General features: G+C 38.9%; 1 protein-coding gene across 1 annotated transcript in view; it reads left to right on the plus strand.

Moving 5' to 3' along the window:
- The window catches only part of triob (trio Rho guanine nucleotide exchange factor b), a 183,585-nt gene that overhangs the window by 118,411 nt on the left and 52,746 nt on the right, over positions 1 to 12,428 (plus strand). Inside the window, exons 18-25 of the mRNA XM_036590656.1 lie at positions 1,028 to 1,219; positions 1,374 to 1,523; positions 2,602 to 2,716; positions 3,679 to 3,794; positions 9,653 to 9,775; positions 11,218 to 11,412; positions 11,709 to 11,824; positions 12,067 to 12,133. Coding sequence (XP_036446549.1) covers positions 1,028 to 1,219; positions 1,374 to 1,523; positions 2,602 to 2,716; positions 3,679 to 3,794; positions 9,653 to 9,775; positions 11,218 to 11,412; positions 11,709 to 11,824; positions 12,067 to 12,133 — 1,074 coding nt within the window. The remainder of the gene's footprint in view (positions 1 to 1,027; positions 1,220 to 1,373; positions 1,524 to 2,601; positions 2,717 to 3,678; positions 3,795 to 9,652; positions 9,776 to 11,217; positions 11,413 to 11,708; positions 11,825 to 12,066; positions 12,134 to 12,428) is intronic.

Consider the following 12,428-nt stretch of genomic DNA (forward strand, 5'->3'; position numbering starts at 1 on the left):
AACAGGTTAAATAAAATAAGCTTTCAACTAAGGTCGCAGCAATAATGTATCTTAAAGGCAGTATCGCAATTTGTGATGGTACAGATACTGATACTATGACTGACACCACAGAGCAATTTCTAGCGCACACGCGCACAGCTGAGTGACACGTGCATGTGTGCCTGTAGACGGAACTTAACAAGTTATTTAATGTTAGTCCAGGTTGTTCTCAAGGGCCTGAACATTAGGGAGATATATGAAAGGAGCTACTGATCTCTTGGAGTACTGATGGCTATGAGGCTGATCTTGAGGTTTATCATAGCAGCCTACTTGCCAGGCTAGTGTGTCCACTCTCCCTGCCTGCTGTGCGCCTCCAATGGTCAGCTGAATCACACAGCAGTGGGGTCTAGCAGCCTGATGCTTCAAACATGCCATGAAATCTCCTGAAACACACTGCTGCTGTTAGCTTGCCTGACTGTAATATTTACTGAACTCCAGCAGAGTCTGACGCTCGGATATGTAAACGCGAGTCAACGGGACGCATGTGTGAGACAAATGACTCGAGAAATTCGGATGTGAAACAACATTTAGCAGAGCCAGAGAAACTGCTGCATGCTTATGTGTACAAACCACAGGCTTATATATATATTGTTCAGTTTTTAACTATTTTACACAATAAAAATAGTTTTCATGTACTTCAGTTATTAAATATAGTTCCTGTTACTGTTTTATTGGTGACACAGAACATCAAAATAACATTTAAAATGTGGATTTGAATTAATATCCCGACTTTTAAGCTAGTTAGGTTAAATAGCATTAGTGTTGGTACTCAGTATAAGCTGATACTTAAGGATAAGGTGTTGGAAACACCTTTTCCTGCTTTCAACAGGAAAATCACCAAACTGATGCAGATCCTCCAGGACCAGAATTCCCCTGCTTTAATGATGTAAACCTTTCTCTTTCTCCTTTCCTTTCTCTCCCTTTCATCCACTTTCTCTTTCTCTTTTCCTTTCCCTTCCTCTGTCTCTCTCACTCTCTGTCTCTGTAGAAGACTCATCAGAGTGCTCTGCAGGTGCAGCAGAAGGCAGAGGCTCTGCTTCAGGCTAATCATTATGATATGGATATGATCCGGGACTGTGCTGAGAAGGTGGCATCTCACTGGCAGCAGCTCATGCTGAAGATGGAGGACAGACTGAAGCTGGTCAACGCCTCGGTGGCCTTCTACAAAACCTCTGAACAGGTCAGGACAGCAGTCACTGACTGCGAGCTGCCAGGCAGAAGTTGCAGAAAAAGCCAGGCCTGTGTTTGTGTTGATCTGGTTGTGTGTGTGAGTGCTTGATGTGCTGGAGATTCTGAATGAGCAGTATAAGCTGGAGGATGTGTGTGTGCTGCAGGTGTGCAGTGTGTTGGAGAGTCTGGAGCAGGAATATAAGAGAGAGGAGGACTGGTGTGGAGGCAGTGACAAGCTTGGGCCAAACTCCGAGACTGACCATGTCACTCCAATGATCAGCAAACACCTGGAACAGAAAGAGGCTTTCCTCAAGGTACTGCAAATGCACATCACACATCACGTCACAGTCTGGGAACATACAGCCAAAACCAGACATTTAAAAAATAGATATTTTTTTAATTGCTTGAAAAATCATTTATTTATTAGTAAAATTATTAGTAGTGGACCAACACAAATAGCCATGTGCCCCTAATTTGTTGTAAATGTTTCACATTGGGCATTTTTTTGGTGTATTCAGTAAGCCAAAGTCACTCTGAGGTGTTACATCAGCTAAGTAAGCAGGACTTTACAATAACAGACCAAAACATTGATCACTTTCAAAATAATGGTTGACACGTCTCTCAGCCAGTCGCAGCCATATGTAAGCACTACTTAAGCACAAGAAAAACTCCAACAAAACTCGTCAGAACAAACGTGCAGTGAGAATGGCATTGGTATCAAATTTGTCAGCATTAGTAGGCTAATAAATGGTGAATTGGGGAACATCTTGTCCTGATCATGTGGGTGGTGGTGAAATGTTTATTTCATTGCTGAAGCTAAAAAGGTTTCGGATTTAACTGTATGGAAGAGCACAGTCACGGTTTATGTCATAACTAATGAGACTCTTAAGTGAACTAAACTTATTGTAGGTTACTATATTTTCTAGCACTGTGACTACAATGTTGAGTGACTAAATGTTTTCCCTGATTTTATTAATGTAAACATAGTTTCTAGAATCCAATTTTTATTTGCTGCAAATTAGCCTGCATGCATGTTTTGTCAATTATTGAACGTGTGTCTACTCTGAGCATCTTGAATAATAACATTTTAAAATACGTTTCTCTGTGTGCTTCAAAATTTCCTTTGTGCATGGAACATTTTAGTCATCTAGTGTCAGTGTTACTGATGCTACCAGGCAGACTGAGCTAAAAGTTAAAGCTAAAAGAACATAGCAATAGTAACTAAGCGAAGCAGGACTTTCTCAGAATTTTGCAAACGGTTAATTACAGATGGTAGCCCCTTTGTTGTCATGTGATTTTTAGAACATTTTTGCAAAGGTTTTGTGTGTGTGTGTGTGTGTGTGTGTGTGTGTGTGTGTCTGGAAGCCTTAATCCTCTCTTGTTTTCTGTCAGGCGTGCACGTTAGCCCGACGCAACGCCGATGTCTTCCTAAAGTACCTGCACAGGAACAGCGTGAACATGCCCGGAATGCTGGCCCAGATCAAAGCTCCTGAACAGCAAGTCAAGAGTGAGAACTTTGACAAACACAGGATGCACCAACTGCATTTCAGAACATACAGCATACTTCAGCTCTTACTCAATGTACAGCATTGTGCAAAAGTCAGAGACCACCCTTAATTTATTTTATTTCCAGTTTAAGTGGCCATGTTATTCTTTTTCAGGAGATTAGATATAAGATAATCCACTTGCATAAGGAAGGAGATAGTCAAAGGAAAATAGGTGGAAAAACAGGAGTTTGTAAAAACTAGAGTTAAAAATAAATTAAAAGATACAGAGAAAATGGGGCTTCTAACAACCGTGCAAGACCTGGTAGACACCAAAACTGTCATCATCAGATAAACAGCACTTAAAGCTTTCATCTTTGAGAGAGAGGAGAAAATCAAGCTCCACTCTTGCGTCAGATCTGAAAAAATCCATAGGAGTTTCTGTTCATCCTTCCACTGTGAGAAGACAACTGAACACTGTGAGTCTGAAAGGATGTGTAGCTGTCAAGAAGCTGCTACTGAGAATAGAACATTTCAAATAAAAAAAAAATCAAACAAGGAAGCTGCTGATGTTCTCAGAACAATGGACTGACCACCCCTCAACATCACTGAATGTGTTTGGGATTACTGGGATCTTGAGAACCAGAAAATGCATCAAACGTCTTAAAACTGTTAGAGGTGTGGAAAAATATATCTGCATATTTTTTGGAAAAACTGAAAGCAAGTCTCTCAAAAAGATCAGAAGCTGTAATAGAGGCAAAGAGTGGACACACTAAATAGTTAGATGTTATATTTAGTTGTTGTGGCTTCTGAGCTGATTTTCTGTTATATGTTTTCTGCTTTTTTTCTCCCTAATGCTAAAAATGGCCCTTTGACTGGAAATAATAATAAATAAAGGGTGCTTTCTGACTTTTGCACGGTACTGCATTTCAAGATATGAAATGAAAATAATGAAAATGATTAACTGAGTGTTCTGTGTGTGTAGATATCCTGAACGAGCTGCTGCAGAGGGAGAACAGAGTCCTACATTTCTGGACTATGAGGAAGAGGAGGCTCGACCAGTGCCAGCAGTATGTTGTGTTTGAACGCAGCGCTAAACAGGTCAGCAGCAGCGCACACATGGATACACATGCACTCACCCTTCCACTATACTGTACTCTATAGCGTACTGTACTGCACACTGCAGTACTCTGTGTTACCTTAACCTTCACCACTTTAGAAAAAGGGCTGTGATATTTTTTGTGTGCATGCACAATTGAACTTACATTATCTGATAACTAGTGACTTTTGGTGCATAGCAGAGGCGCCAACAGAGAAACATGCAAAGGAACCTGATTAAGGAGATGGTGATCTCGGACACAGTTGAGATAACAAGATCTGACATAATGAAGTAGCAAAAACAAACACTTAAAGAAGTAAATCAGCTGTTACTTGGAATCATGCAGCTGTTACCATACCTTATAATGTAGATTTTATTAATGTTGAACGCAACAGTTCATTGTTCTTTTTATCAGTTCATCAGTAAAGATTTAGAGAAGTTCTCTAAACTAGTTACAGTGTTAGAGAAAAGATAATACAATTATACGCTAGCTTGACTTTTTCCAGTACAAAATAAAATACAATTATTCATTCTATGTGTTCATGCAAATAGATTATTATTGCTATTTTTTATTTTACCAGTTCTGTCATCATAGCCACATTCTTTTCAGTTCCTTATTACTGACTGCCGGAAATATTGACCTTGGCTTTTAATACAACTAAGGCAACATTTCTTGGGTTTAATATATCAAACCTAAAAGAAATTCTTGTATTTCAGACCATTTCTATCACCTCGTGCATCTCATAATAAAGTAATAAAGAAACGTAATATAGAAAGACTCTTTAAAGAGTGTGTGTAAAATATATCATGAACATGTAACAAAACATAAAGCAACCTAAAGTCACATATAGCCAGACGTTAACGTGAGAACAAGAAGTAGATGTTCCACAGATGTGGAAGTTAAAATTATGTTGAAAATGCTGTACATGTTTAGATGTCATCTTAGTACTTCAAATAAAAAACAGCTTATTTTAAAATTCGATAGTTTTTAAAGCCAGTTATCGGACTGGTATCAGTATAGTCAGCATTTCAGTACTAATATAAAATTTAGTTTAAATTAATGGAATTTTCCTTGGGATTAATAAAGGTTTATTTATCCATCCATCCACCCGTTCTATATCGGTATCAAGAAAAAACGTTATATAGTGCCATCTCCGGTAGTTTTTCAGTGCAATTTACGTGTACTAATGTTCAAAAAACAATAGAACATGTATCGCTAGTGATATTAATAATTTCTTTTATTCAACAGTAACATACATTGTAGATTAAAATACTGCAAGCTAGACAGGAGAATGTATTTTCAGATCTTCTAGAAGTTTTTGAGAAATAATATACTGTCATTATATCTACCTGTAGTCATTTCTTGGTAAGTTTGCTGGTTCAACATTAATTCACTACTTTTTAAATACGAGGCATTCTAGATATTAATTTTATTATAGCACCATTATCAATGTTATACAACCTTCTCACCCATTACAGAATCATCTACTGCTCTGTTCTTCTTTCTTAACACAGCTATCAACAACAAATTTGTGAAGTTGCAGAGTAGTAGGATCATAATCTGATCATTTCATAAATTGAGCTGAAATTTTTCTGTTGTTTTACTGTAAACAGTGATCCCAAATTTTCCATATGTGGTTGCAAACTTTTGAACATATATATTCTCCTGTTCTTCATAAATACAAAGGCTACATTCTTTAACAAAGTTCTCCTTAAAATACAGTAAGTTGAATTTGTACAGTACCTTATGGGGTAGAGGCCAACAAGAGAATCCTACATACACCATCACGACATCATTGTTCTAGTCCTTGTACTGGACCGTCTGGACACTGGACGCAGCGCTGAAACTTAACACAAAGTCCACATGAGCCGCCTGCATTCATTTGTGTTTGGTTTGAAACAGCTTCAGGCCGCAGCAGCTATTTCTATCGTCCAGCAGCATGGACGCATGTCAGCTTGGGCATGCAGTGGTTTCCAGACTGTTATAATAAGTCCGGCAGTGTCTTTCATGGTCACCCGCCTCTATGCTTTATGATTGTGGTGTGAGTGTTGCCTTCCTTTACAGAGATGTGTATAGTCAAAGAAGAGAGCTGCAACGCCTCAGAGTCAGAAGTTTGCTCAATTTCATATACATTTACTGTCCACTTTATTAGAAACACTAACCTTATAGGCCCACTATATAGATACACTCTTACAGACTGTAGTCTGTTGGCATGCACTGTTTGGCCGGTCTGTACCTCGTTCATCATTCGTCAGTGTTTGAATACAGAATGGCTGTAGAAATTGGTGTAACTACCAGACGTGCAGGCAAGGCAATCACATTGGGGTCCGTAGTGTTTGGGGGCTTGTGCCAAGCAGTGGCACAAAATCAACGACCATCCTTCATTTCTTTAATTTGCAGTCAAAACTGGCAAAAATACAGGTTCATTTTTCAGCATCAATAGAAACTAAATGTAATATCAGATGTTTCAAGATATAGTGTGTGCACTTTCTGTCTTTATTACAACTTCCTTTCTTTCTTTGCTTTCTCTGCTTTTAGTTTTTCTGGAGGGATATTTCTCTACACCTCTAAAGTTCAATCTTAGAAGCTGGTTGCATTTCCTGCTTCTCACACTCCAAATAATCACATTCAGTGATGTTGAAGTCTGGGTTATTGAGGCACAACTCCTCTTGATTTTAATCAAAACAGTACCAGAACCACAGATACACTGTGAAAAATAAAGCGTTTACCCACTTTTTAGAGCTGTGAGAAATCGCTGTGATATGATCAATATAAGTTAAAAACTTTGGCTGGGTGACACATTAACATTAGTACAGAGTGCATTAGTACAAACTTATTCCTCTTCTACTGCATTTTCCTCAGATGGAAGCTGGCCTAAATCATTAATCACAAGCTTATAAAAGGTAATAGGTTACTAATGATGAAAAGGAAACAAATACAGCTAACAGAGCAGCCATGCAGAAGGAAGTCAGTGGAGAGCAACTGTGGCTGCAAACAAGACGAACCTCCAGAGCAACGTACTGACAAAATTGCTTATGTAGACACAGTTTTATAAAAAAAATTAACCAGGACAAAATAACAGTATTTACCAGTTAATCATGTATAAATGTAATGTTATCACTCTAGAACAGTGGGCCTCATTCAGCAGTATCTTCCTATGTTTTTTCTTAAATTTGTTCTTGAAAAAAGTCCTAAGAAAAAGTATTTGTCAGATTCATGACGTGTTCTTAAACTGCAGAATTGTTCACACCTTTGAGCTTTTGAGTGTGTGGATTCTGTTCTTACCTAAGACCAAATCCCAAATAAAAAAAGACTGGCGAATGTCAGAATCTTTGTTAAATTGACGCGAGTTTTAAGAAGAAATTTCATCTTAAGAGCGGTTGGTGAATGAGGCCCAATGTTTTTGTTTTTTTGAAAACATATTTTTAGTTCCATTTCTAGTCCTTATGTATAGCAGCCCTAATATGAAGAACATTTAGGAAGAGCTTAGATTTCCATAGCCTGAACTGTGTATCTAGATGCTTAAGGTGAAGTGCAGACATCTACACATTTTGTGACTGACGTTTGCACTTACAGTGGCTGGTGAGCAGCATTGGCTGGTAAAGATTGGATTAGGCTTGCAGATAACGTTAGCACTCCGACACGCTCACCAAACCTGAAAATTAAACAAAGAAATGCTGCACAAACACAAGTATTCCACTCGCCATCAAAACGACCAGGCTTCACTGGTAAACGGTAAGCTTTGGGAATACTGTGTTATTTGGGCCGATCACAATGCTATGTTTGAAATAACGTAGAGTCGGCTGCAAGCATTTAGACTCTGAGTCGTTAGAGTTGACCCCGACTCCCACGTGTGTCAGAGTCAAAGATTTGACTCTTTTGGGTTTGACTCCCCATCAGCAATCTGGACTGGCCAATCCATTGTTTTGAGAGCAACGATTTAGTTTTATTTTTTGTTTTATGATTTTTGTTTTATTATTTTTTAATGTTGTTTAACTTGATCTTTTGATTTTTGAGGTTTTGGAAGCTCCTGTTTTTTCTCTTATTTTCTTTTGTTTTTTTCCTCTTCCTTAAGCAAATGGATTATCTTAAAACTAATCTCCTCAGAAATATCTCTGGTAAATTAATAACTTGGTCTTGATGGATTTTGCGACTTTAAATGAAATAAATGAAGGGTGGTCTCTGACTTTTGCACAGTACTGTTGATCAGATATCGTGTGGGTGATATTGACATGGTAGTGCTGCTATTAGTAGAGTTTTACATACATCGTTGTCGCTGCTAGGTTGAGAGTGGACCACCACTCAAAAATATCCAGCCAAGAGCAGCTCTGTGGTCAGAAACTGAGGACGGCTAACACAAAGTGTGCATCAACCGATCATCTACAGTGTCTAACTGTACACCACCAAGGTGGCGCTACAAGCTAGGAGTTTCTAATAAAGTGGCCAGTGAGCATATTTGGCTGCGTGAGTGTTTATGAAGCTGCGGATGGTGGATGGAATGATAGTGTTTAGAAACTGTGTAGATGCAGTGAGAGCTAGCGCTGTAGGGTATGTTCAACATGAGAATCATCTCTCCACAGCTACAATTACCGACCCTGTTCTTAAACCCTGCGTAATTATAGTGCAGGGGCTCGCTCCACTCAGCCTGTTTATGTGGTTAAAGTTTCAGTCTGCTTACGATACTCCATAACAACCCATTCAGGAACAGACCTAAACAGACCTTTTCCTTACAGTCCACATCAGCCTGCTATTGCCTGTGAAATTAAAACAAAGAAGGCGTTTAGGCTGAGAGTCCGAAGAGCTCTTACTCCCTCTTGTGGACACACAAGTGCATCTCTCACTGGCTGTTTCTCACACGCATACACGCACATTTTCACAGACATGCGGTGGCAGTCAAAAGTTTGGACTCGTGACTGAATTTGTGCCTTTTATTATCTTAGAGATACTGTAAATTTAAAGCGTAGACCTTTGCGTAGAAGCTTGAAATTTGTTTCTAAGAACAATATAAATTGTGAAATTAATATCTGGGTATGAATCTATATGAAATTTTTTCAACATATAATTCAGGGGATGAAAAATGGAAATTGAATATGGCAAAATGTTATATCAAGATACTTAAAGACATTTTCATGATATTTTGACAGACAGACACCATGCACTGGTAGTGCTACATTTAGAAACTGCCATCCAAAATCTGAGTACCATGGTTTTTATTCCATGTTTCACATATTATGCCACACTAAAAAACAATTAAATATAATAAAATGTGCTTAAAAAAAAAATGTGAGACTGGGTGAGACAGTTGAACAGTGTTCTTTAACTGCTGTCAGTATCCACAATCTGCTTAGAAAAGCATTTTCCTTATCACAATAACAAAATTTGTCACGATACCAATACATTTTTTGTCATATTGCCCACCTCTAGTCACAGTGCTATTATTCCATACTAAGTATGCTAGATAGAGGGTCTACCACCCTGCCCAAAAAATGAGGGAAAACCAGTGGCCTGGTGTCCATTACAGTTCCAGAATTCCAGAAATGAGTGAAGACTGCCGTGTCATTAGACAAAGTGCCATCAGAGGAGTTTTTTCTTTGAGGGCAGAAATTCCCAAAATGTAAATCCACAGTCTCAGCACTGCTATTGAAATATGACATTCAGGGCACTACATGTATTATCTCATGGATGTAATGTTTATTTTTCTCAAAACAAAGTAATAGAACTACTGTAAACAGTGATAAAAGCTCAGATATTTATTGTAATCTAAATTTGTAATTCTGCCACATACCTAGTAGATGTGTCAAAATTTGTGATGGGTGCTTTGTATTATGCATTGAATTAGCATTGTTGCTTTGTGTGCAGGCTCTGGAGTGGATCCATGACACCGGCGAGTTTTACCTCTCTACGCACACCTCCACAGGCTCCAGCATCCACCACACACAGGAGCTGCTGAAAGAGCACGAAGACTTCCAGATCACAGCCAAGGTATTTGTCTGTGTGTGTATACAAATAAATAACAGTTTTTTTAAATAATGCTAAATGTTTGCTGTGGAGAACACTGTGCCAGGTCATAAAGTAATCTTAACAGTGGACTCACAAATCAGATCTTTAAGGTCTCATCTGCAAAGAGCCAGTGTGGCAGTGGGTTTTTATTCCAGCAAATCAGAAGCACACATGATCAGCTGTTTGAAGACCAAGACCAAATGGTTAAACTAGTAGTATCTGGGGTGCTTCTGCTTATTTGGAATGAAAACCTGCAGCCACACCAGCCCTTTGCCAGTCAGATTGGACACCTCTGGGTTAAAGCTAGATTATGTAAGTTTTGGTGATTTGGAGACCTCTCTGATGAGTGCGCTGAAAGACTATTCAAAGAGAAATTCAAAGAGGTCAAGCCAGGCCTTCTTTTTGAGCCTGTGCATGTAACATCAATATATAAAGATGTTTGATGTCGTCTGAAAAACTCCCACAAAGTTTGACTTGACATTTCTGAATTTTAAATCATTATTTCAGACTTTACAGGGTGGCTCGCAGCAGCACATGCACATCTTATTTTAACATGTTTGTTTCCTCCTGACATAATTATACTACTCTCAGTTTTAACAAAAAAACTTTACACAGTGCAGCTTTAAGTCTCCTGCTGCTCGGATGTTTCTCCTGAGCAAAAGCGACCAGTTAACTCATGAGTCTCCTCATGAGTTTAATTAGAGATCTCAATACACACGCTGTGCTCAGATTTGCTGAAATAAAAACACTCCGGTTTATTTGTAACTAAACTAAAGACAGCAGCTCAGCCATGTCTATTTCAATACTAATAACTTTCTCAATTTTGATTATAATTTTTATGTGGAACTAGAATTATCTCATGTCTTGGTTTTATCTATTATTTTATTTCTCTGAAAGGAATTTTGGGAGAGTTACCATTAAACATTATGAGCCATCAAAGATTAGCAATCGAGCAATAAAATTTACCTCTAGGCTCAGCCAGGGATGGCTGTGGTGTCACTGGGGGTCGAACTTGCAGCCTCTTGACAATAGGGTCAGCACTTTGCCCAGGTTACCAAGCACTTTTTTATAGAAATGTAATTGTGTGCTTTGCTTTTCATGGTGAATTACATTCAATTTTGATGTTAATACATTTATTTAATGAAAAGCAAGTGACCACTAATGTCCTTTTTTTCTTTTGCTTCACTCATGAAAAGTTATTTATGATTGAATTTCACTGTTATGGTTGCTTTATCATCTAGAGTCTTCACCATAGTTTACTACTGAAATTAGCAAGTTATTTTGAAAGGTTAGTTTGTTGTGGAGTAGTTGCTGGACAAAGCTGTAATCTGTCAACGCATCAGGCCGAACCATACGGTATAATTTCCTTTACTGGGAAATCATAGTCTTTCTGTCTCTCTCTCTCTCGCTCTCGCTCTCTCTAGCAAACCAAAGAACGGGTGAAGCTCCTGATCCAGTTGGCGGATGGTTTTTGTGAGAAGGGCCACGCCCATGCCAGCGAGATCAAGAAATGGGTCACCTCAGTGGACAAGCGCTACCGCGACTTCTCCCTCCGTATGGAGAAATACCGCTCCTGCCTGGAGAAAGCGCTGGGCATTTCATCCGACTCCAACAAGGTGGTGAGTGTGTGACTGTGCGTGTGCGTGTTTACATCTACGCATGTATAAAGACAAGAAGATGTTCTGTAGTTGAGTGATGAACTGGAGTGTGGGCCCAAATATGGGGCCCTTAAGAGTGTGGGGGTTAATGATGTGTACTGTAAGACATTATGCATCATGACCAAGAAAGCGGGTTCTCTTTTGATGACTGTTGTTGGCCAATAAAGTAGCAAAGGAAAGTTTAGAGAAGTTTAGAATGCGGTGGTTTGAGTTGTTGTCCCTTTTGTCCACTAACTACGTTTTTCTTTAATGCTCAGAGCAAAGATTTGCAGCTGGACATCATCTCAGCCAGCGCCCCCGAAGCAGAGGTCAAACTCCGAGACGCCAACCATGAGCTCAATGAGGAGAAGCGCAAATCCGCCCGCAGAAAAGAGTACGTCCGCCCCCCCCGCCACACACACACACACAAACACACAAGCAAAGCAGTAACAGGCAGTCCTAAAATACATGCGCTACTGTATCCGCACAAAGGCAGTCTGCCAAACATGGACACCTATAATTTTCATTTTTCGTTCATGGCGGCAGACCTGACCACACCAGTTCAGCTTCCCTGAAATGCTTTTTAAAGATATTCTGACAGAAAGTCTTCTATTGTGCGCTTGTGTCCCTATACAGGTTCATAATGGCTGAACTGATTCAGACGGAGAAGGCCTATGTAAGAGATCTGCGGGAGTGCATGGATGTGAGTATGGCCCATGGTCTAGTGTAAAGTTTCAAAAGATGAAGAGTTTTAGTGTTTTCTTTTTTATTAGGGCTGTCAAGATTAAAGTCAGTAACACGTTAATGCAGTAAACACTCTTTTTTTTTTACGCATTTTCCTACATCATCTACAGGGAACAAACTTAAAATGAATTCAGTAAAATTAAAATTAAACTTAAAATATGGCATTTTCCTGCAAAATTTAGTGCACAGTTTCTATGTATTTGCTGAGTTTAACAAGTAAAACATAAAATCTAAAATGTGCCATAACTTTTTCA

Source organism: Colossoma macropomum, unplaced genomic scaffold, assembly GCF_904425465.1.
Source record: "Colossoma macropomum unplaced genomic scaffold, Colossoma_macropomum, whole genome shotgun sequence".
NCBI lineage: Eukaryota > Metazoa > Chordata > Actinopteri > Characiformes > Serrasalmidae > Colossoma > Colossoma macropomum.